We start from the raw sequence: 24,074 nt of genomic DNA on the forward strand, positions 1-24,074 counted from the left end.
AGAGGCTGTGCAGGTGGGAGGCCCAGGCCTCATCAGTTTGGAGGCCACAGCAGGGGGCTACTCAGATGTGGGAGCCTGGGGCAGGGATGAGGAGGATGCAGTGAAGCAGGGACACAGTGAAGCAGTGAAGAAGTGTCCCCCAGGTCAGGGGAGTGGATGGGTAGGGGCAACCGTGGCCTCCACCTCCAGGCTGGGAGGGAGAGTGGAGTCGTTGGCCGCAGAGTGTGCTGTTTGAAGGGCTTTGACCCTCCTTGTGGGGGCGGGGGGGGGGGGGGTGTCGCCAGCACCAGGGGTCGTGGTTCTGAAATATTCACGACTTGGCGGATGAAGGTGCTTTCGTGCTGCTCTCCCCAGTGCGTCTCCTCGCGTCTGGGATCTCTGTTTCTTTGGTGAAGCTCGCGTTCTGTGCTCTGGTCCTGGAGCCGCTGTCTGGTAGGTGTGTGCGGAAAGGGCGCTGGGGCCTTTGACCCCGCTGGAAGTTGGTAGCGCGCTTCCCAGCCTGTTGTCTGGTTTTATTTATGATGCTTTGTGTGGAGGTTGCGTGTTTTTCTGTAGTTGGATCTTCTGGCTTTGCCGTTTGATTGCTGCTGGTGCCTGACGCTCGGAGAATCGTGTGATGCTCTCCTGTGTTCTCCCCGTCAGTTGTCACCTTTGGCTTCGGGCTTTGTGACACTCGCCCGTCCCAGCTGGTGTTGAACCTCCTGGGGTTTACGGAGAGCCGGCTCTCACTCCTGGTCCGCTGTGCCCTTGCGTGGACTCTGGTGGGGCCCGCCTGTCTCTGGAGCGTCCGCCCAACGCAGCAGCGCGGTCGGACACAGTGCACGTCTCGCCTTTCAGCCGGCCTCCCTGATTCCTGCCCGCCTGTGCTTCCTGTTGAACCTGTGTGTTACCTTGTAGACCATGCCGGTGTTTGTCCTGGGGTTCTGTTAACCTCGTGTTTACTGTGGCCTGTCACCGTAGCTCTGAGATGAGGTGGTCCCCCAGGGTCCCCTCCTGCTTATCTGGTCTTTGTGCCCCACTGTGTCTTGGTGGCACTCGGAGGCCAGCCCTCCCCCAAGCCGGCAGCAGCAAGGCCCCTGGCCCTGGAGACCCTTGGGCTGCCGTGGTGTGTTTCAGGCCCTATGTGGGATGGCACTGCTGGGGCAGGGGGCGGGGGACTGGGCAGAGGAGGGGAGTGGGGCAGGGCGGGGACGGAGTCCTGAGGGCTCCCAGCCCTCTCCTGCTCCGTTCATTTGGATCCTCTATCCTGGCCTCAAGAGCAGGGAGTTGGAGGGTGTGGGGGAGCCTCTGGGGGTGGGCCTGGGTCTGCTTTGTGCCCTGTCTGGGGCTCTGGCACTGACCAGTGACCACCTTGCTCCCCAGAGATGTCTCCCACAACCTGCTCCAGGCCCTGGACGTGGGGCTCCTGGCGAACCTCTCCGCACTGACAGAGCTGTGAGTGTCCGCTCCAGGGGGCTGTGTGATTGCACGGGGTGGGCGGGTGGCGGCTGCCTGTCACTGTTTCTGTTATGGGGGCTTCCTTCAGACCTTGCTGAATCCCCCCCTTTCTTCCAGGGACATAAGTAACAACAAGATTTCTACTTTAGAAGAAGGAATATTTGCTAATTTATTTAATTTAAGTGAAATGTAAGTTGTTTTTGGTGGGTGTCAGTAGCCAAGCCCGAGCCCCCGCCCCGGCCCCCCCAGTTACCCTCCCTGCCCTCCTGACCTGGCCTCCGTGCCCATTCCTGTTTGAGACCAGGCGCTGGGGGCTGTGTGCTTGCCCACCGGAGCTCTTTCAGGGCCCGGCACTGCCACAGGGATGGCGGGGTGCTGTGCTTGTGAGGGCACCCCAGGCCCCCGCTCCTTGCGTTGAGGCCAACAGAGACCCTTCCTCGGGGCCCCCTCACCTGCCCTGCCATCCACTGAGTGCCCAGCCTTGCGCCTCCCGCAGAAACCTGAGTGGAAACCCGCTGGAGTGTGACTGTGGTCTGGCGTGGCTGCCTCGCTGGGTGGAGGAGCGGCAGGTTCGCGTGGTTCGGCCCGAGGCAGCCACGTGTGCCGGGCCCGGCCCCCTAGCTGGCCGGCCCCTCCTCGGTGTCCCCTTGTTGGATGGCGGCTGTGGTGAGTGTGGCTGGAGCAGGGCCAGCTGGGGCCTTCCCTGCTGGGCAGGTCCCCATAGGTGCTCCGGGGTCACCAGCCTGGGTGGGGGCGGGCGGGGCGGGGAGGCACGTGGACAGTAGTCACGGTGGTTGAGACAGACCGGGTTGGGGGTCCGGAGGGTCCTGTGGACCAAGGGGCCAGTGCAGGTGGGAGGTGGTGAGAGCAGCGGGGTGATGTGATGTGGGATCCGGAGCGGGGCATGCCGGGGACCAGCCTGTCTGCTCCGTCCAGGTGAGGAGTACATCGCCTGCCTTCCTGACAACAGCTCGGGCGCTGTGGTGCTGGTGGCCTTCTCAGCTGCCCACGAGGGCCCACTGACACCCGCGGCATGCAGTGCCTTCTGTTTCGCGGCCGGCCAGGGCCTCGGGGCCCTCTCAGACCAGGGCTGGTGCCTGTGCGGGGCGGCCCGGCCCCCCAACGCCTCCTCGGCCTGCCTGCCCTTTTGCTCCAGCACCCCATCGCCCCTCACCCCTGCCTGCAGGGGCCCCGCCCTTCTCCGGAACATCTTCCCTGCCTCCCCAGGGGCCGCCCTGGTGGGGCCTCAGGGACCCCTGGCCTCTGGCGAGCCAGCAGCCTTCCACGTCACTGCCTCCCTGCCCGTCAGCTCCACACACTGGGACTTCGGCGACGGCTCCCCCAAGGTGGACGTTGCTGGCCCCGCCACCACGCACCGCTACGTGCTGCCCGGCCGCTATCACGTGACAGCTGTGTTGGCCCTGGGGGCCGGCTCCGCCCGGCTGGGGGCCGAGGTGCAGGTGGAGGCCGCCCCTGTGGCCCTGGAGCTCACATGCCTCGTCTCGGTGCGCAGTGACGAGACCCTCAAGCTTGGTGTCCGAAATCGTGGCGGCTCGGACCTCGAAGCCACATACAGCATTGTGGCTGTGGGCGAGGAGCCAGCCCGAGGTGGGTGCCCTGCCGCCCCCGGGCCTCGGTTGTCCCTCCCCTCCTCACCCCCAGGGGCTGGCGTGGGTGGGGTGGTCCTGGTTGGGGACACACTGATGCCCCCTTCTCTGCCCGCCGACCCCCCAGTGGTGCATCCGCTCTGCCCCTCGGACACCGCAATCTTCCCCGGCAATGGGCACTGCTACCGCCTGGTGGCAGAGAAGGCCGCCTGGCTGCAGGCGCAGGAGCAGTGCCAGGCCTGGGCCGGGGCCGCCCTGGCCATGGTGGACAGTCCCGCCGTCCAGCGCTTCCTGGTCTCCCAGGTCACCAGGTACCGCCCCCCGCCCCCCGAGAGGCTGTGAGGTGGGGTCCCCAGAATGCTGGGGTGGGGACAGAGCCTAAGGCTTGAGGAGGATCAGGAGGACAGGTGGGGGTGGCTGGAGGAGCCACATCCAGCTGGCTGGCCTGACTGCAGCCAAGGAGCCCCGTCTTGCTCAGCTGATGCCATTCCCATCAGCTCTCCACACAGAGATGTGTGCATGGGGGTAGGGTTGATGCATCCCGGGTCCTACAGGCTGCCCACCCCCTGCTGTCCCCTGCTGAGCCCCTCCTGGCAGGGGTAGGGCCGGTTCTGGTGTGACCATGGAGGCCACCCTCGGCCCCCCAGGCCCGAGAGGAAATGTGCTTCCCTGTAGCCAGCACCAGCCCTCCCCCCAGCCATCAACGCTTGCCGCGGCCAGAGGCCAGATGCCCATTTCTCCCCGTGTCCCTGTGTGGGAAGGGGCCAACCAGACTGTGGATCATACCCTGGACATCCTCAGTGTCCGGAAGGGGAAATCGAGGCCCAGAATGGTCAAGGTCACCTGGTTAACTGGCAGTAGCCGGGCCCCAGTGCCTGTGCCGTCCATGTGTCTGGAAGCCCTCCCTCCAGAAGGGTCTTCCTAGCTTGGCAGAGCTGTGGGGAGTAGCCTATTCGGGGGGCTGAGATGCATGTGTTTTTTTCCCCAAAACCTACACCCAGAGCTGCTTTTTTTTTTTTTTTAAGATTTTTTTTTTATCCATTTGTGGGAGGGAGAGAGAGAAGGGGAAGGGGGCAGAGGCAGGAGGAGAGGGAGAATCTCAGGCAGGCTACCCGCTGAGCACAGAGCCCGACGGCAGAGGGCTCGATCTCACAACCCTGAGATCATGACCTGAGCCGAAACCAAGAGTCGGCCACTCCGCACCCCGGGGGCCCCCACACCCTGTCACAGAATACACAGCCCTTGGCCAGACTGAAGCCTCCCCCTGCAAGGAGCCCTCAGCTGGGCCCCTGGCCCCATGGGCATGGCTGCTATGTGGACACTGACATGGCCTTGCTTGCCAGGTCATCTCTCTGAGCCTCAATTTCCCCATCTAGAGATGGGGACAGGGGCAAGGCCTCCCTGAGGGGCTGCCGTGAGGAGCAGGCTCCTGGAGAGAGGGCAGATGGAGGGGTGCCTGTTTTCGGGTAGCCCCTGAGCGCCCACTCTCCCCTCTGCCTGCCTGCAGGAGCCTGGATGTGTGGATTGGTTTCTCCTCTGTGGAGGGGGCGGAGGTAGGCCCTGCGGTGCGGGGCGAGGCGTTCAGCCTGGAGAGCTGCCAGAACTGGCTGCCCGGGGAGCCGCACCCTGCCACGGCTGAGCGCTGTGTGCGGCTCGGGCCTGCGGGGCAGTGCAACACGGACCTGTGCTCAGTGCCCCACAGCTACGTCTGCGAGCTGCGGCCTGGAGGTGCGCTGGGGCCCCTGGAGGTGCTGCGGGTCACCTTCTGTCCTGGACCAGGACCGCCGCCCACCCCCCCCACTGTGCAGGGTCTCCTGGGTGCCCCAGGGGCTCCTCCTGTCCTGGCCAGGACAGCTGTTCCCCCCAAAATAGGAGCTCCTCCTGTCTGGCCAGGACAGTCACAATCCTCATCCTAGGCTCATTCCTTAGCTGTTCAGCGTCCGTTAGGTGTCACTGAGCACTTGTGGTTCCGAGCAGAGCCTGCACCCAATGAGACAGACACAGCTGGGGGGTAGCTGTTTGAGGCTACTGCTGGGGGGCTCAGTCCCAGGTCCGGCCCTGCCTCGGGCCCCTGACGCTCTCCTCGTCATTGCACACTTGCCATCCCAGGTCCTGTGTGGGACGCGGAGACCTTCCTCGTGGGAGCACCCAGTGGGGACCTGCAGGGACCCTTGAGCCCCCTGGCACAGCAGGAGGCCCTCTCGGCCCCCCAGGAGCTTGTCGAGGTAGGCTGACCCCAGGACCCTCCAGGACACAGTCTGGAGACTGAGCCTTAGTCTGGCTGCACTGTTTTTTCAAAAATAAGCTCTTTTTTCTGGGCCTTCCTAATGTCCTGTGTGCCCAGTAAAGATGCCATAGGAAACCCACCACCGTGCAGAGAGAAGCAGCACCTCCTCCCAGTGTCTGAGAGCCCTGAATGCTCCTGAGCCTTCTCTCTGGATGTTTGTGGGCTTTTTCACAAAACAAGGTGGTGGTCCTGGTGCTCATAGGTGGTTTTGACCTGATTTCTCATCCTGAGTGACTGTCTTCCTCAGTGTGAAGCCCCGTCTGGTGGCTCCTTCCCCTCTGCGCCGGCAGGGCTGGGGCTGGCTGGGGGTCGGGGTCTGTGGAGCTGAGCAGCTCCGTCCCCCCAGGTGATGGTGTTCCCCAGCCTGGGCGTGAGCAGGGAAGCCTTCCTCACCGCAGCCGAGTTCGGCACCCAGGAGCTCCGCCGGCCCGCCCAGCTGCGGCTGCAGGTGTTCAGGCCCACAGCAGAAGCAGGTGGGACTCTGTCCGGGGGGGGGGGGGGTCTGTGCGGTCACAAGCAGTGGTCCCTTGGCCACTGGACAGGTCTCCAGCCTTGAGGTGGACAGAGTGGTGTCCACAGAGAAACCAACTCAGGCTCGGGATCTGCAGGACTGCCTGTGTGGGGCTCGCCTGGGTCAGTCAGCTGGCCCAGTGTTGGGGGGCGGGGAGGGTGGTAGAGGAGTGATGCTGGGGGCTGGGGTGCTGCCTGGCAAGGCCTTGTGTCATCGTGGGGGCGCCCCTGACTGTGGCTTGATAGCGGGCCAGGGCCCTGACACCCCTCTTCTCATTTCAGGGGCCCCAGGAAGCAGCAGGGAACCTGAGAGCAGGTCCCCGGAGAGCCCGACTGAGTCAGTCCCTGCGTGCACCCCAGAGGGACGCTGGTGCCCCCGAGCTAGTCTCCACCTGCCACTGGACGACCCCTGCCACCCCCGGGCTTGTGCCAACGGGTCCACATCCGGGCCGGGACCCCCCGGGGCCTCCTGTGCACTGTGGAAGGAGCTCCTCTTCTCCCTGCCGCCGGGCCCTCCCGCCCAGTACTCAGTACGTGTCACCGGCCTGGTGTCATCCGCTTCCTGCTCAGCTACCCGCCCACACACACGGCGCACCCTGCCCCTGCCCCTGCCCTGCGCTGGCCTTTCTGCTCGTTTTGGCTGCAGTGTTCCTCAGAGGTCCCGCCCTGTCCGGGACCCGCCCTGCCTGCATCCTTGCTCTGTGCTCTGCGCACAGCCCTGTCCCCGAGCCTGTCCTGTCCGTCCCTGCCCTGAGTGCCTGGGGGGCCCCTATGAGGCCCGGCGGAGTGTGCGTGAGTCCGGGTTATCCCGGGTGGACCCTGCCCAGCTGCTCCCTTGCAGCCCCCCGACCAGGGTGGTCCACTGTGAGGACCTGATGCAGCCTGCCTTCGTCTCCCGTAGGTCACCTTCCGTGGCCAGGACAGCCCCCTGCTCCCCGGTGACCTCATTGCCTTGCAGCACGACGCTGGCCCGGGCGCCCTTCTGCGCTGCCCGCCGGCCCTGGGCGCTCCTGGCGCTGAGGCCCCATACTTCTCCACCACTGCCGCGGCCTGGCTGGCCCACCTGCCCGCCCAGCTGGAGGCAGCCCCAGCCGGCCCGGCCTGTGCCTTGCGGCTGCTCGCCGCCACAGAGCGCCTCACCCCCCTGCTGGGCCTGCGGCCCAACCCGGGGCTGCAGCGGCCGGGGCGCTATGAGGTGCGGGCCACGGTGCGCAACAGCGTGTGCACCCACAACCTGTCCTGCAGCTTCGATGTGCTCTCACCGGTGGCCGGGCTACAGGTGGCCCGTCCCACGCCCCAGGACGGCCGCCTCTATGTGCCCACCAACGGCTCAGCCTTGGTGCTGCGGGTGGACTCCGGCACCAACGCCACAGCCACGGCCCACTGGCCCGGGGGCAACGTGAGCGCGCCCTTCGAAGCCGCCTGCCCTGCCGCGGTCGCTGCCCTGGTGCCCGGCTGCGCCCTCGAGGCCAACTCCACCCTGTTCTCCGTGCTGCTGCTGCCTGGGCTGAGTGAGGGCGAGCACGCTGTCGAGGTCGTGGTGGAGAACGGCGCCGGCCAGGCCAGCCTCAGCCTGCGGGTGAAGGCCGAGGAGCCTATCCGTGGCCTTCGTGCCACTCCCAGCCCCGAAGCCCGCGTGCTGCAGGGAGTCCTGGTGGTAAGTGGGGCCGGCCGGCTTGCCCCGAGCCCCCCCGAGATGAGGGGCCCGTGCTGAGAGCAGCCCCTCCCCGGCGAGGGGGAGTTGGCCTCGGGACAGCGGGCTCCATGGCCGGTTTTGGGCAGCTTCTGCTGGGTACTTTCTGAGGGTCTGGTGCCAGGCGGCCTGCTGCTGTCCCTGTCCCGGGCTGTCTCCCCACACCGGGCAGCCACCAGCTCCGTGGCCTGCATAAAGCGGCCGTGAAAAGGGCCGTTTCTGACCCCTACCGCTCATGCAGTCATGTGCCTCAACTTCCCCTGGTCACACCCGTTCTGTCGGCTGACGGGGGTGAACCTCCAAAACCACAAGGCCCTTTGAGACTCACTTGCTATCCCAGGCGGCCTGTGCAGGAACCTGGGGACAGGCTGTAGGGAGGTTCAGAGATGGTGGGCTCTTTCCGTCGCTGGTACCAGGTCACTGTCCAGATAGGAAAAGTGAGGGGCTGAGAGGTCGGAGCGCATGTCAGTCCAAGCTCAGCCCCACACCCTGCGGCCCCTCCAGCCTCCCCCTCCCCGGTGGTGTCTTGAAGTCAGCCCAGGAAGCCCCAGCGGGAGGTGTGTCCGGGTGGGGGGGGGACATAGGCTTAGGGCAGAATTGGCCACCAAAGCCCTGGGGCCGGCCGACGCTGTGCCCTTCCGGCAGAGGTACAGCCCCGTGGTGGAGGCCGGCTCGGACGTGGTCTTCCGCTGGACCATTGATGACAAGCAGTCCCTGACCTTCCACAACGTGGTCTTCAACGTCATCTACCAGAGCGCCGCGGTCTTCAAGCTCTCGGTGGGTGGGAGCACCAGTGGTGGCAGGGGCGGGCCAGGGCGTGCAGTGCTCACCTTTGCCTTCTGTTCTGCTTTGCTCCCGAGGACCCCTCGGCTGGCTGTGGGTGAATGCGGGGGAGGGCTCTGTGCTGCCTCGCGGCCTGCACCCCACCCGCGGCAGCCCACGTACGCTCCCTGTCTCTGCAGCTGACGGCCTCCAACCACGTGAGCAATGTCACCGTGAACTACAATGTTACCGTGGAGCGGATGCACAGGATGAGGGGCCTTTGGGTGTCTGCGGTGCCGCCCGTGCTGCCCCCCCAATGCCACCCTGGCCTTGGCCGCCCACGTGCTGGTGGACTCGGCTGTGGAGGTGGCCTTTCTGTGAGTGCGCCTGGCCGGTGGGCAGCAGGGTGGGCCGTGCCCGGGTGGGGCTGGTGCCAGGCTCTCCCGCCAGCCTCCGCCTCCTCACCTGCCTGGAGGCGCCGGGTGCCTGGGACCCTGGGAGTGGGGAGGGGGTGCAGCTGGGCCAATGTGCACCCACCCCCAGCCTGGTCATGGCCCTCCTGCTGCCCTGGCAGGTGGACCTTTGGGGACGGTGACCAGGTGATCGGCCAGTTCAAGCCTCCATACAATGAGTCCTTCCAGGTCCCAGACCCCACGGTGGCCCAGGTGCTGGTGGAGCACAATGCCACCCACAGCTATGCCATCCCAGGTGAGGGCTGGGGCCCACCGACCTGCTGTGGGGACAGTCCTCTCTGCCTAGTCTGGGTTGAGGGCCTGGGGTCCTAAATAGGGTGAAGGAGGGGTGTCTGGGGTGAGGGGTGGACTGGGCTGCTGAGCCCCATGATTCAAGTCTCCTGGCCAGAAACTGGACCTCCCTCGGCCACTACTCAGACCGTTTTTGGGGGAAGAAAGGGGTTACCTTTTATTTTTAAAGTCTGAGAAGCCTCACACGCAGAATACAGAGTAAACCTCGGGCCGCCCCCCCCAACTTCTGCCTGTCAGTGGCACTCGCTGTTAACTCAGAGGGGGTCTGCTCCTTCTCCCGTTCCTGCCTAAGCCCCGTGTCTCACCCGGTGCTGATGGCACCCCGCGCACACCTCATTGCGAACGCCCCCAGGGCAGGGTCCAGGGACTTTCTCCCTTTACATTTTGCCCGGGGCCCTGTTCTGTCGTCCCGAGGGGCCCCGGTGCGCAGCAACATGGGGTTCGGTAGTGACTTCACCAAGCTGGTGGTGGTGGTGGCCCTGGCCTCGTCCTTACTCGGGCCTGTTCCCCAGGTGAGTACAACCTGACCCTGCTGGTGTCCAACACCTTCGAGAACCTGACGCAGCGAGTGCCCGTGAGTGTGCGCGCCACCTTACCTGCCGTGGCCGTGGCCGTGGGAAGCCGCGTCCTGGTGGCTGGCCAGTCTGTCACCTTCTCCCCACACCCACTGCCCTCACCTGGGGGCATCCTGTACACGTGGGACTTCGGGGATGGCTCCCCGGCTGTGACGCGGCCCCAGCCGGAGGTCAACCACACGTACGCCTCAAGGGGTGTGTACCGCGTCCATCTGGAGGTCAACAACACGGTGAGCAGCGTGGCAGCCTGCCTCAGCATCCGCGTCTTTGAGGAGCTTCGGGGCCTGAGCGTGAGCCTGAGCCCAGCTGTGGAGCAGGGCGCACCTGTTACGGTCAGGGCCACACTGGAGTCAGGAGACAATGTCACGTGGACTTTCGACATGGGGGACGGCACGGTGCTCATGGGCCTCGAGGCCACAGTGGAGCACGTGTACCTCCGGGCCCAGAACTGCACGGTGACTGTGGGAGTGTCCAGCCCCGCGGGCCACCTGGCCCTGAGCCGGCCCGTGCACGTCTTCGTCCTGGAGGTGCTATGGATTGAGCCAGCGGCCTGCATCGCCACGCAGCCCCATGCCCGGTTCACAGCCCACGTCACCGGGGACCCGGCCCACTACGTCTTCGACTGGACGTTCGGGGACGGCTCATCCAACATGACCATCGCGGGGGACCCAACAGTGGTACACAATTTCACACGGAGCGGGACGTTCCCCTTGGCACTGGTCCTGTCAAGCCGTGTGAACAAGGCCCATTACTTCACCAGCGTGTGCGTGGAGCCTGAGGTGGGCAACGTGACCCTGTGGCCCGAGAGGCAGTCTGTGCGGCTCGGGGAGGAGGCCCGTCTGGTGGCTCGTGCCTGGCCCCCGTTCCTCTACCGGTATACCTGGGACTCTGGCACTGAGGACGCTGCCCGTGTTGGGGGCCCCGAGGCCACGTTCACCTACGCGGACCCAGGTTCCTACCTCGTGACGGTTGCTGTGTCCAACAACATCTCAGCTGCCAACGACTCTGCCCTCGTGGAGGTGCAGGAGCCCGTGGAGCTCGCGGGCATCCGGGTCAACAGCTCTGGCGTGCTGGAGCTGTGGCGGCCCTATCTGTTCTGTGCCGTGGGCCACGGGAGGCCCGCCACCTACCTGTGGGAACTGGGGGACGGCGGGCGCCTCGAGGGCCCCATGGTCACCCATGCCTACAACAGCACGGGCCACTTCGCCGTCAGGGTGAGCGCATGGAACGAGGTGAGCCGTGCGGAGGCGTGGCTGAACGTCACGGTGCAGCAGTGCGTGCGGGGCCTCGGCGTCAACGCCAGCCGCACGGTGGTGCCCCTCAACGGCAGCGTGAGTTTCACCACATCCCTGGAGGCCGGCAGCGACGTGCGTTACTCCTGGGTGCTGTGCGACCGCTGCACGCCCATCCCCGGGGGCCCCACCATCTCCTATACCTTCCGCTCGGTGGGCACCTTCACCATCATCGTTACCGCCGAGAACGGGGTGGGTGCTGCGCAGGACAGCATCTTCGTCTACGTCCTGGAGCACATCGAGGGGCTGCAGGTGGTGGGGGGCGGAGGCGGCTGCTGCTTTCCCACCAACCGCACGCTGCAGCTGCAGGCCGTGGTCAGGGATGGCACTAACATCTCCTACAGCTGGGCCGCCCAGCGGGACGGCGGCCCGGCCCTTACTGGCAGTGGCAAAACCTTCTCGCTCACCGTGCTCGAGGCCGGCACCTACCACGTCCAGCTGCGGGCTGCCAACATGCTGGGCAGTGCCTCGGCCAACCGCACCGTGGACTTTGTGGAGCCCGTGGGCTGGCTGGCTGCAACCGCCTCCCCAAACCCGGCCTCGGTCAATGCCAGCGTCACCCTCTCTGCTGAGCTGGCTGGTGGCAGTGGCGTCATTTATACTTGGTCCCTGGAGGGAGGACAGAGCTGGGTGACCCGAGAGCCATCCACCACCCACGCCTTCCCCAGCCCCGGCCTGTACCTGGTCACGGTCACGGCTGAGAACCAGCTGGGCTCGGCCAATGTCACCCTCGAGGTGGCTGTGCAGGTGCCCGTCAGCGGCCTCAGCATCAGGGCCGGTGACCTGGACCGCAGCTTTGTGGCCGCCGGCTCCTCTGTGCCCTTCTGGGGACAGCTGGACTCAGGCACCAACGTGAGCTGGTGCTGGACGGTGCCGGGTGGCAGTAGGCACGGCCGGCACATTGCCGTGGTCTTCCGTGACCCCGGCACCTTCTCCGTTCGGCTTAACGCCTCCAACGCGGTCAGCTGGGTTATGGCCACCCATGAGCTCACGGTGGAGGAGCCCATCGTGGGCCTGGTGCTGTGGGCCGACAGCAAGGTGGCGGAGCCCGGGCAGCTGGTCCACTTTCAGATCGTGCTGGCTGCTGGCTCTGCCGTGCACTTCTATCTGCAGGTCAGCGGGGCTATCATGGAGGCGCTGCCCGGTCCCCACTTCTCCCGCAGCTTCCCCCGGGTCGGGGACTACGTGGTGAGCGTTCAGGCTGAGAACCATGTGAGCCGGGCCCAGGCCCAGGTGCGCGTCTTAGTGCTAGAGGCCGTGGGTGGGCTCCAGGTGCCCAACTGCTGCGAGCCGGGCATCCCCACGGGCACAGAGAGGAACTTCACAGCCCGGGTGCAGCGGGGGTCCCGTGTGGCCTACGCGTGGTACTTCTCCTTGCAAAAGGTCCAGGGGGACTCGCTGGTCATCCTGTCGGGCCGTGACGTCACCTACACCCCCGTGGCCGCGGGGCTGCTGGAAATCCACGTGCGTGCCTTCAACGAGCTGGGTGGGGTGAACCTCACGCTTGTGACGGAGGTCCAGGACGCCATCCAGCATGTGGTGCTGCGCAGCGGCCGCTGCTTTACCAACCGCTCGGCCCGGTTCGAGGCCGCCACGAGCCCTAGCCCCCGGCGTGTGGCCTATCGCTGGGACTTCGGGGATGAGGCCCCGGTGGAGGACACGGAGGAGCCCTGGGCTGAACACTCCTATCTGCGGCCCGGGGACTACCGCATGGAGGTGAATGCCTCCAACCTGGTGAGCTTCTTCGTGGCGCAGGCCACGGTCACTGTCCACGTGCTGGCCTGCAGGGAGCCCGAGGTGGATGTGGCCCTGCCCCCGCAGCTGCTGATGCGGCGCTCCCAACGCAACTACCTGGAGGCCCACGTCAATCTGCGCGACTGTGTCACCTACCAGACCGAGTACCACTGGCAGGTGTACCGGGCCGCCAGCTGCCAGCGGCCTGGGCGCATGGCCCCCGTGGCCCTGCCCAGTGTGGACATGAGCCGGCCCCAGCTGGTGGTGCCACGGCTGGCATTGCCTGTGGGCCACTACTGCTTTGTGTTCATGGTGTCATTTGGGGACACACCACTGGCACGGAGCATCCAAGCCAACGTGACAGTGGTGCCCGAGCGCCTGGTGCCCATCATCGAGGGCGGCTCGTACCGTGTGTGGTCAGACACTCAGGATCTGGTGCTAGATGGCAGCAAATCCTACGATCCCAACCTGGAGGATGGCGACCAGACGCCACTCAGTTTCCACTGGGCCTGTGTGGCCTCGACACAGGTCAGGTGCACTGCGGGGCATGGGCGTCCCCTGCCCCCCCCCCGCCCCCTCGGTCATTCGTGCTGAGTCCAGCATAGGCAGTGGGCTCTCCCAGTTGTGCCATGAGCCAGGCTCTGCTTTGAAGCCATCCAGGGTCTCACACCCTCTCCCCTGTGGCTACAGAGTGAGACCGGTGGGTGTACCCTGACCTTCGGGCCCCGGGGGAGCAGCGTGGTCACCGTCCCTCGGGAGCGCCTGCAAGCCGGCGTGGAATACACCTTCAACCTGACCGTGTGGAAGGCAGGCCGGAAGGAGGAGGCCACGAACCAGACGGTGGGTGCTGCTGGCCTGGTCCTTAGCCCAGCAAGGCAGAGCCCGGGCCCCCAGGGTGGACACAGCTGCCGGGGAGGGCTGAGGTACAGGGCCGTCTGCCCCCAGGTAGCACCGAACACTGAGGGTTTCCTATGTTGTGGTGCTTCTGGGTGGAAGCTGCTGGTTCTCCTTAGGAGTTACTACTTTTTTTTTTTTTTAAAGATTTTTATTTATTTATTTGAGAGAGAGAACGAGATAGAGCATGAGAGGGGGGAGGGTCAGAGGGAGAAGCAGACTCCCTGCTGAGAGCCCGATGTGGGACTCGATCCCGGGACTCCAGGATCATGACCTGAACCGAAGGCAGTCGCTTAACCAACTGAGCCACCCAGGCGCCCAGGAGTTACTACTTTTGATAGTTTCTCTTTAACAAAACATCCCGCTTCAACACTGTTTCCTTCCAAACGTGGCTGTGGCGCTCCAGATCTTTGAGGGGCCCCAGGTGCTGTGACGATACAGGTCCCCTTCCCAGAGCATGGGTGTTCTCGTTACTGAACAGGAGGGGCCTGATCTCACCCACGCGTGTGCATGTGCTCAACATTCCCCTCCCCTGGATCCTCCAGGCAGGTCAGGACCACAGAGCGGGTGACCCCAGGGCAACCACTCCTGCTGCCTTTGGGTGAGGTGTGCTGATGGGAGCCGGTGTGCTAGGCTCTGCTGGTGCCCAGCACGGGGTTGTCTGTCCCCAGCATCAGGCTCTTCCAGCCGGCCTGTCCAGAGGGGCTGTCTGGCAAGGTGGGAGCTTAGAGCAGGGCCTGGATTGGCTGAGGTGGGCCCCGTCCCAGGGCGGCAGGGACCTCAGGGCCGTGCTGTGCACAGCTGCTCTCTCCCCACACAGGCATTCACCCGTCCGTTCTGTGTGTGGGTGAGCACCTAAGGGCCTTGTGTGTGCTGGGCCCATGCTGGGCCTTGGGGGCTACAGAAAAGAAACCTGGTGTGGACTCTGTTCTTTTGGGTGTCCACCACCATCCCGCAGACTGGGAGACACAAAACCAGTTGAACGTAGTGGGTGAGGGCTGAGCCCACAGTGCCTTGGGCATCTGGACCTTAGGCTAACGAGCGGCTGGGCTCAGAGGAGCTTTCCCAACTAGAACGGCACCAAGGCAGAGGCCAGAGGCCCAGCTCCCCCATGAGCCGCGGCCCCACTGCACTGTGCAGACTCGGGTCTGGGCCCCAGGAGCAGAGGGCCTGGCTCAGGTCATGGCTTCCCTGTGATCCCACCCTGTCCCCAGGTGTTGATTCGCAGGGGCCGGGTACCCATCGTGTCCTTGGAGTGTGTGTCCTGCAAGGCGCAGGCGGTGTACGCAGTAAGCCGCAGTTCCTACGTGTACCTGGAGGGTCGCTGTGACAACTGCAGCAGGGGCTCCAAGCGGGGGGTGAGCGAGCTTGGGGGGTGGGGGGGGGGCGCGCTCGGGGGGAGAGAGGGGGGGGCCTCGGGGGGAGGACCGGGTGAGGGGCGGGGCCCCGGGAGAGGGCGGGGCGCGGCCGCTCCGCCCCTCAGCGCCGGCTCTGCATGTCGCCTCGCAGCGCTGGGCCGCGCGCACCTTCAGCAACCAGACGCTGGTGCTGGACGAGACGACCACATCAACGGGCAGCTCGGGCATGCGGCTGGTGCTGCGGCGCGGCGTGCTGCGGGACGGCGAGGGTTACACGTTCACCCTCACGGTGCTGGGCCGCTCGGGTGAGGAGGAGGGTTGCGCCTCCATCCGCCTCTCCGCCAACCGGCCCCCGCGTGGGGGCTCCTGCCGCCTCTTCCCGCTGGACGCCGTGCGCGCCCTCACCACCAAGGTGCATTTCGAGTGCACAGGTGAGCGCGGCTGCGGATGGCAGGGAGGCACGGCGTATGGGCCGCAGGGACTCTGGGGGCGCGGCTGACACTGTGGGGGCCCCGCAGGCTGGCAGGACGCGGAAGATGCGAGCACCCCCCTGGTATACGCCTTGCTGCTGCGGCGCTGTCGGCAGGGCCACTGCGAGGAGTTCTGCGTCTATAGGGGCAGCCTCTCCTCCTATGGAGCCGTGCTGCCGCCTGGGTTTGCACCCCACTTCCAGGTGGGCCTGGCCGTGGTCGTGCAGGACCAGCTGGGTGCGGCTGTGGTCGCCCTCAACAGGTGAGCTTGGGCAGGGAGGTCAGGACAGGTGGCAGGTGGGAGCGGGGACTGCCACTCATTCACCGGGGGCCTTTGCACACAGTTCTCTGGCCATCACCCTGCCAGAGCCTCCTGGCGACCCCCCAGGAGGCCCCTCGGACCTCATGACCTGGCTACATAGCCTCACGGAGAGCATGCTGCCCAGGCTACTGAGACAGGCTGACCCCCAGCACGTCATCGAGTACTCGCTGGCCCTCATCACTGTGCTCAATGAGGCCGGTGCGGGGGTGAGGACTCCCCTTCTCTCGTCTGTCCTCAGCGGGAGGGTGGGGCCGGGCCAGTCCCCGAGGTCTTGCGAATGATCAGTCCCCTGGTGCGTCTCCTTGAAATAACCTCTGTTCTCCACTGTCTCCACCTGTGGGTTCCCCCACCTCCATGCCCACCCCCTGTAAGGAGTCTTGGGAAAGCCCCCTTTTGCTCCTTAGGAAACAGGGCTTGAGCCACCACCCGAGTTTCATGGTGGCTGAGACGGCCTGCATGGCACCTGCCGTCACCGCTGGTGGGGCCGCCCGTTGCCCACTCAGGGCTCCCCTGTGCTTGCTGTCCGCAGTCCGAGCCGGCCGTGGCTGCAGCAGCAGAGTTGGATGCCAGGCGGCAGCTGCAAGCCCAGATACGCAAGAACATCACGGAGACCCTGGTCTCCCTGCGGGTCAACACCGTGGATGACATCCAGCAGATAGCGGCGGCGCTGGCCCAGTGCACGGTACGGGGGAGCTCAGGCCCCTTGGCAGACCCTGTGCTGGCCTGTCTCCCCAGTCACGTGCCGGTCCTTGGCTGTTCTAGTGTGTGAGCCACGGGGGCCTCTGTCCCTCCGGCGACCGTGCATGGTGGTCCGGGGCACAAGGAGCAGCCTAGCTGTAGGGAGGGCAGACGGAAGAGGCTGTTCCTGTGCCGTTCTGCTCCAGCCCCTGGTTGCACGTGACCTGGCTTCTGCAGCTCTGAGAGCTACCACCATCGTCATCCAGGATTCGGGGACTGGACTGGGGGCTGAGACCACTTTCAATAGGGGTGGGAAATTGCTGCAGAGCCTTCAGCAGAGAAGGATGCAGAGAATCTTTCCAGGGAGGTGGGGAGCCCTGTGACACGTGGTTCCCATGGCCATGTATGTGGCTTGGGGTGGGACGCAGGGTGGCATTCTGCTGGACCTCGTCTGTGGGTGGGGAGAAGTCATGGAAGAGTTTTCAGTAGGGAGGTATGTGGGTGGAACCCACATTTGGGTGGCTTTTCCAGCTGCAAGATGGAGGGGCTTGGGGAAAGGCCATGGCCACAGTGGGCGCCCAGCAGCATGGCCAGCATGCTGGAGCCGAGCTTGGGCTGAGCGGCCAGAGGGGGAGTAGCCCTGTTCAGCTGGGCCGGAGCAGGGCAGAACACGGTGCCGGCCTCCCTGCAGGTGTCCAGCAGGGAGCTGGTGTGCGGCTCCTGCCTGAAGAAGACGCTGCACAAGCTTGAGGGCATGATGCGCATCCTGCAGGCCGAGACTGCCGCCGGCACCGGGACGCCCACGGGCATCGCCGACAGCATCCTCAACATCACAGGTGTGGGCGAGGGCTGGGCAGGTGTGTGTGGCGCCCCCCCTGCCCGCCCAGCCGCTTCCTGCATCTCCCCCACAAGTGACCCCCTGCAACCCCTCCTGCTCCTGCAGGTGACCTCATCCACTTGGCCAGTGCCGACATGCAGGGCCCACAGCCCTCAGAGCTGGGCGAAGAGCCGCCCTCGCTCATGGTGGCGTCCAGGGCCTATCACCTCTCCTCGGCCCTCATGTGCATCCTCATGCGCTCCCGCGTCCTCAATGAGGAGCCCCTGACGCTGGCGGGCGAGGAGATCGTGGCCCAGGGCAAGCGCTCGGACCCGCTGAGCCTGCTTTGCCAGGGTAACACCTCGGTTCCCGGCTGCCACTTCTCTATCCCCGCGGCCTTCAGCGGGGCCTTGTCCAACCTCAGTGACGTGGTGCAGCTCATGTTCCTGGTCGACTCCAACCCCTTCCCCTTCGGCTACATCAGCAACTACACCGTCTCCACCAAGGTGGCCTCCATGGCCTTCCAGACGCAGGCCGGGGCTCAGATCCCCATCGGGCAGCTGGCCTCAGAGCGCGCCATCACCGTGAAAGTGCCCAACAGCTCAGACCAGGCCGCCCGGGGCCGCCCCCCCACCCCTGCCGGCTCCGCCGTCGTGCAGCCCCAGGCCTCGGTCAGCGTTGTGGTGACCCCCGAGAACAGCAACCCCGCCGCCGGGCTGCATGTGCAGCTCACCTACACGCTGCTCAGTGGTGGGTGCCAGGGGCGGGGCGCTCGCGGCCGCTGCCTCCTCTCAGCCTTGGCCCGGCCTCTCTGGGGGCAGGGGGTGGGGTGAGCCAGTGTTTCTCATGGACCCCCCAACTCTGTGGCCTTCAGTAAAGCCTGCCTCCCGCTCCCCAGGCTGCTGGGGGCCTGGCCCGAGGGCGGTGAGGGATGAGGGCAGAGCAGGTGCCACGCCGGCACGGAGAGGGAGGGCTCCAGAGGGCTCCCGCGGGTGTCATCCACCGTGCGGGAATGGCCCAGGGCTTCCGTCCGACCCTGTGCTTGTGTTGCTAGAGCGCTACTTGCCCGAGGAGCCTGAGCCGTACCTGGCCGTGTACTTGCACTCGGCGCCCCGGCCGAACGAGCACAACTGCTCGGCCAGCAGGAGGATCAGCCTGGAGCAGCTGATGGGTGACGACCACAGGCCCTACACCTTCTTCATCGCCCCGGGGTGAGCACATGCCCTGCCACAGAGGCCCCATCGGTGGGGTGGGGCTGGTCCCTGAGGGCAGGGTGAACGTGGTCTGATCCGTGCGTGCCAAGGTCCTGTGTGCTCCCCACGGGAACAGCTATGGCGGCAGGAGGACCGGGACGTGGGCTGCCCTGGCGACATGTGGTGGGGGTGGCTCGGCCGAGAGGCCGGGGGCCAGAACATCGCTGTCACTCAGAGCCTGGGGCTGGGCAGAGTGTGGCTGTGACGCTCCCCCAACTTCTCCCAGGACCAGAGACCTAGGCGGGACTTACTACCTGAACCTGACCAGCCACTTCCACTGGTCAGCGCTGGAAGTGACCGTGGGCCTCTACACGTCCCTGTGCCAGTACTTCAGTGAGAAGGAGATGATGTGGAGGACAGAGGGGCTCGTGCCTTTGGAGGAGACCTCGCCCAGCCAGGCCGTCTGCCTTACCCGCCACCTCACAGCCTTCGGGGCCAGCCTCTTTGTGCCCCCCAGCCATATCCACTTCATCTTCCCAGTGAGTGGCACCACGTTCCTTCGTCCTGAGGAGGTGGAGCGTGGGCCGTGCTTCCGAGCCTGACGGCTCTGTCTCCCCAGGAGCCGGCCCCAGGCACGAACTACATCGTTCTGCTGACATGTTCCGTGTGCCTGGTGACCTATGCGGTCATGGCCGTGATCCTGCGTAAGCTGGACCAGCTGGACGTCAGCCGGGTCCGCGTCATCCCTTTCTGCGGGAAGGCGGGCCGCTTCAAGTACGAGATCCTGGTCAAGACCGGCTGGGGCCGAGGCTCAGGTGAGGGAGGGGCTGCCTCGTCCAGGCCCCCGGGCCGCCCCTGCTTGCTCTCTCTGGCCACTGTCCCTTGTAGACGACAGACCGAGGGCTTGGTTTACCCACTGCTCTGTATATAGGAGCTCGTCAGGCCTCTCGGGGCCCTCCGGCCGCATAGGGCACCCGGGTGTGGGGCCTGCCAGCCTGAGCGAGCGGACGGTCAGTGTGGGTGGCATAAGCTGTTACTGGGAAGACGGTACCCCTAGCGAGCGAGGACAGCATGACTTGGATGTTAGACTCACTGGAAACCAAAGCGCTTGGTTTCTTTTTTTTTTTAATTTTTTTAAAGATTTTATTTATTTATCTGATAGAGACACCGTGAGAGAAGGAACACAAGCAGGGGGAGTGGGAGAGGGAGAAGCAGGCTTCCCGTGGAGCAGGGAGCCCGATATGGGGCTCGATCCCAGGACTCTGGGATCATGACCTGAGCCGAAGGCAGACGCTCAACGACTGAGCCACCCAGGCGCCCCGCGCTTGGTTTCTTGATGCAAAACTTGTCGCGCGGTCTGGACGGTGCTCCCCACGTGGCTGCAGGATTTCCCGTGCCCTGCCACGCTGCCCCTCTGACCGTTCTCTCCTGTGCACCCCCTTCGTCTTCTCTCCTGACCGCTGTCCTTGTTTGCGTGGGAACGTTTGCAGTGAACCACCTGCGGTGTCGACGTGCCTGGTGACTTTTGATCGGAATTTCTCTCCGTGCTCCCACTTTTCACTTCCTTCCCGTGCTTTCACCTTTTGGAGGACCCAGTTCTGTAAAACGTTGCGCGCGTTTACCGCTGGAAGAGGAGCAGGGAACCGGCGGGTGCGTGGGGACGGGCCGCCAGTCAGCGCGCTGGTCCGTCGTTCCCAGAGCGGACTGGAGAGCTCGAGGCCACGTTTGGGCCTCACGCAGTCACTTGGTTAAGCCGCTCGGATGCCGAGCATGCGCACCGTGGGGGCCAAGTCTCTGGCGCACTGAGGTAGCTGACGTGGGTCCGTGTGGAGCCAGGACCCGCCCGCATCTGGTGGACGAAGGAAGGCGTGCCCGGGCTCACGTGTCTGGTCTGCGTGTCCGCCCACCCGCAGGTACCACGGCGCACGTGGGCATCATGCTGTACGGGGCGGAGGGCCGCAGTGGCCACCGGCACCTGGACGGGGACAGAGCCTTCCGCCGCAACAGCCTAGACGTGTTCCAGATCGCCACCCCGCACAGCCTGGGCAGCGTGCGCAAGATCCGCGTGTGGCACGACAACAAAGGTCTGTGGGGGCGCCTGTGGCCGCCCCGCCGGCACCCCGCCAGCGCCCTTCCACCTGACTCAGCACCCCCTCCCCTCAGGGCTCAGCCCCGCCTGGTTCCTGCAGCACGTCATCGTCAGGGACCTGCAGAACGCCCGCAGCACCTTCTTCCTGGTCAACGACTGGCTCTCGGTGGAGACCGAGGCCAATGGCGGCCTCGTGGAGAAGGACGTGCTGGCAGCAAGTAAGGGCCCCGCCCGTCCCCGCCCCAGCGGCCTGGAGGGGTGGCCCTGCGCCTCTGGCCTCCTGAAGCCCTCCCGTGCCCTCTGCCTAGGTGACGCGGCCCTGCGGCGGTTCCGGCGCCTCCTAGTGGCCGAGCTGCAGCGTGGCTTCTTTGACAAGCACATCTGGCTGTCCCTCTGGGACCGGCCGCCTCGGAGCCGCTTCACGCGCGTCCAGAGGGCCACCTGCTGTGTCCTCCTCCTCTGCCTCTTCCTGGGTGCCAACGCTGTGTGGTACGGGGTCGTGGGAGACGCTGCCTACAGGTGGGTGCCGCGCTGTGAGCGTCCGGGTGGCCCCTCCCGCCCTCCAGCCTGACCCAGCCTGGGTTTCTCTTCTCTCCTGCCACGCAGCGCGGGGCCTGTGTCCGCTCTGATCCCGCTGAGTGTTGACACAGTTGCCGTCGGCCTGGTGTCCAGTGTGGTTGTCTATCCCGTCTACTTGGTCATCCTGTTTCTCTTCCGGATGTCCCGGAGCAAGGTGGGCTGGGCACCGCGGAGCTCCCGGAGGGTGGAGTGTGGGCCTTGCCGCTTGTGCCAAGGGCTGTCCAGTGTGGCCGCCAGACAGGGAAAGTCAGCGAGGTCAGCAGTGCTGGCCAGTCTTTGGCTAGACTGACCCAAGAAAACAGAGCACTGCAAATTGTCGAACTCACGCGCGACCCAGGGGGACCTTGCCACTGAGGCCATAGAAACTAGCAGGATGGATGGGGGTCCTGTGAACTGCTGTCCACCAGCCTGTCATACGACCGAGGTGAAACGGACAAGTTCCTGGGAGGACAAGCTCCCAGACTGACTCGGGAGGAAATCGCAAACCGGAGCCGACCTCTAGCAAGAGGCCAGCAGAGCCCTGTGAGACCTCGCACGTGCACAAGCCCAGATGGCCTCCCTGACGGGCCCGCCGCTGCTGAAGAATCCACAGCAGGCTTCGTGGACTGACTCGTCCCGGCCCATGCGGCCAGAGCCATACGGGGCCTCACAAGACAAGGGAGGTACCGGCCGAACAGCGGCGGCCTCCTCGGAAAGGACCGTCTGCCGTAGGCCAGGAGTCCAGCGCAGTGACCGGCAGCCGCCTGGGGCTGCTTGTGTTCAGTTAACCTGGACTTCCTCAGGTGCACCAGCCACATTTCACATGCTCTGTAGCAGCATGGGGCTCGTGGCTACCGTGTGGACAGTGCAGATGCAGAACGTGTGTATCATTCTAGAACGTTCTCTAGCACAGCACCAGTCTAGGATCTGCCTGCTCGGGAGGCAGAACTGCCTCCTGCTGACCGCCTGCCTCTTCCTGTAGGTGGCCGGGGGCCCGAGCTCTACCCCCGCAGGGCCGCAGGTACTGGACATCGACAGCTACCTGGACTCGTCTGTGCTGGACAGCTCCTTCCTCACCTTCCCGGGGCTGCGCGTGGAGGCGAGTGTGCCCCCAGGGGCCCTTCGGGGGGGGGGCTCCTGTCACCTCAGGCGGCCCAGAGTCTGAGGTATTCTCTGCACTTCCCAATAGGCCTTTGCTGGACAAATGAAAAGTGACTTATTTTCGGATGATTCTAAAAGGTAGGGGTCCATGAGAAGATGAGAGCTTGGTGTAGGTCCGCCAGCCCTGTGTGTGCCGTGTTACAGCCGTGTGGGCTGCGTGGGCTGTCGCGTGTCCTCGGCAGGTGCTTGCGGGCCCTGGGTGTTGCCGCCCGCTATCTCAGCCGTGTTTGCTCGGAAGCCTCTTGTGTCCGTGTGTGGTGGACTCGGGAGTATGTGCACACGTGGTCCCCTGGGCTCCCTCGTTTGACCTGTGTGCCCTGCAGCCTGGTGTGCTGGCCATCCAGCGAGGGCACGCTTCATTGGCCAGACTTGCTGAGTGACCCTTCCATCGTGGGCAACACCCTGCAGCGGCTGGCCCGGGGCCGCTTGGGCCGCACGCTGGGCCCAGAGGAGGACAGTCTCTCTCTGGTCAGCCCCTCCTCACCTGCCAAATACTTCTCGGCTTCAGGTGAACAGGGGTGGGGAGGAGTGGTATCCTCGTGTTCTCCCCAGGGAGGGTCTGAGGTTGGGGGTCGGAGGGGCCCACGCCCTCCCTGACGTGTTCCGCTCCTCCCCGTAGATGAGGACCTGATTCGGCAGATCCTGGCTGAAGGGGCCAACAGCCTGGCCCCCACCCAGGACACTCAAGTAGAAACGGATCTGCTCACTGGCCTGTGAGTGCCCGTCCTGGGGTTGGGAGGCAGTGGGGAGCCCAGGCTGAGAAGCCCTGTTCCCCTCCGGGGCCCAGCCTTGTGCTGTGCTGGGTCCCCCACTGCAGGGCTGGGCGATGTGTGGGAAGGACCTCACGGGGTGGCCCCGGGCCAGTAACCGTTGGCCGCAGGCTACAGAAGAGAGTGGTGAGTGGAGAGCAGAGGCAGCCAGCGTGAGGCAGGGCCTGGCTGCAGGGAGGGGTCCCGGCATGTTTTCTAAATAGCCTTTGTTTTTTTGGTGGAAACTGTTTGGATTTTATATTTTTAAGACTTTCTCAATTTCTGGGCTGGATGGTTTATATAAAATTTATTTTTGTCTAGTATCTATTTTCCTGTTCCTTTTAACTCTTCTCATTTTCAAGTGACCAAAAATCACTGAGACATAAACTGTTCCAGAACACAGAGAAAAGGGGAAAGTGTCTCGAATCTTTTTATAAAAACAGATAACTGTGGTATGATTGTATTTTTATGAAGAAATTGCCAATCGACTCAAAAGGTTTCTAATATGGGGAAATCCTGGGATAGTAGCTCTAAGCGGAGCAGACCCGGTACCTCCAGCCCAAGACCCTGCCTGCCCGTGTCGCCGCGTGCAGGGCAGGACTCGGTCACTGGTGTCGGCTGGCTGTCCCCCGGTGCCTGCACGGGCGAGAGCAGCTCGTGTCTGCAGGAGATTCTTGAAGCCAGACGCACCGAGCGCAGCTCCGGGCCAGGTGGCCGCTAGCAGCGCGGGGCGAACAGTCAGGGCACAGCTGTGCAGAGACCGCAGCAGGTGTGCCCGCTTGCCCCCCAGGAGGTGCCTGTCGCACTGCCGCGTCACGTTCCCCCTGCCCCCCATCTGCCCTTGCAGCCCCCCCTTCTCTGGTGGAGCAGCTCTGAAGCCGGCAAGGTCCGCCGGGCATCCCCCGGTTCTGCAGAGCGCGTGTACTGTTGGCGTTGGAAAGACAAATAGGTCTCCTCATCCAAAAACGAACGGTCTTAGGTCACAGAGCTGCATCAGGGCACGGGAGGTTGAGGGCGAAGGTGGGAGGCGTGGGCAGCGCTCACTGGGAGGTTTCAGGCCGAGTCAGTGTGCTGGTGTGAAGAGCAGGCCAGGCCCGGGGCTTGGGGACGGGGCTGGAGGCCGC

At 64.9% G+C, this 24,074-nt stretch overlaps 1 protein-coding gene across 1 annotated transcript in view; it reads left to right on the forward strand.

The window, feature by feature from the left end:
- PKD1 (polycystin 1, transient receptor potential channel interacting) overlaps positions 1-24,074 on the forward strand; it is a 41,022-nt gene that overhangs the window by 12,366 nt on the left and 4,582 nt on the right. The window contains 34 exon segments of the mRNA XM_032425549.1: positions 1,363-1,434; positions 1,555-1,626; positions 1,934-2,103; positions 2,374-3,045; positions 3,172-3,355; positions 4,552-4,772; positions 5,154-5,269; positions 5,678-5,804; positions 6,124-6,371; positions 6,743-7,498; positions 8,180-8,311; positions 8,497-8,604; positions 8,606-8,673; positions 8,871-9,004; positions 9,573-13,189; positions 13,352-13,501; positions 14,770-14,913; positions 15,065-15,344; positions 15,432-15,645; positions 15,728-15,911; positions 16,235-16,387; positions 17,075-17,219; positions 17,327-17,950; positions 18,255-18,411; positions 18,680-18,932; positions 19,013-19,208; positions 20,307-20,477; positions 20,557-20,700; positions 20,791-21,001; positions 21,089-21,215; positions 22,023-22,139; positions 22,230-22,279; positions 22,525-22,709; positions 22,821-22,914. Coding sequence (XP_032281440.1) covers positions 1,363-1,434; positions 1,555-1,626; positions 1,934-2,103; positions 2,374-3,045; positions 3,172-3,355; positions 4,552-4,772; positions 5,154-5,269; positions 5,678-5,804; positions 6,124-6,371; positions 6,743-7,498; positions 8,180-8,311; positions 8,497-8,604; positions 8,606-8,673; positions 8,871-9,004; positions 9,573-13,189; positions 13,352-13,501; positions 14,770-14,913; positions 15,065-15,344; positions 15,432-15,645; positions 15,728-15,911; positions 16,235-16,387; positions 17,075-17,219; positions 17,327-17,950; positions 18,255-18,411; positions 18,680-18,932; positions 19,013-19,208; positions 20,307-20,477; positions 20,557-20,700; positions 20,791-21,001; positions 21,089-21,215; positions 22,023-22,139; positions 22,230-22,279; positions 22,525-22,709; positions 22,821-22,914 — 10,296 coding nt within the window.

This window comes from Phoca vitulina, unplaced genomic scaffold (assembly GCF_004348235.1).
Source record: "Phoca vitulina isolate PV1807 unplaced genomic scaffold, GSC_HSeal_1.0 scaffold33, whole genome shotgun sequence".
NCBI lineage: Eukaryota > Metazoa > Chordata > Mammalia > Carnivora > Phocidae > Phoca > Phoca vitulina.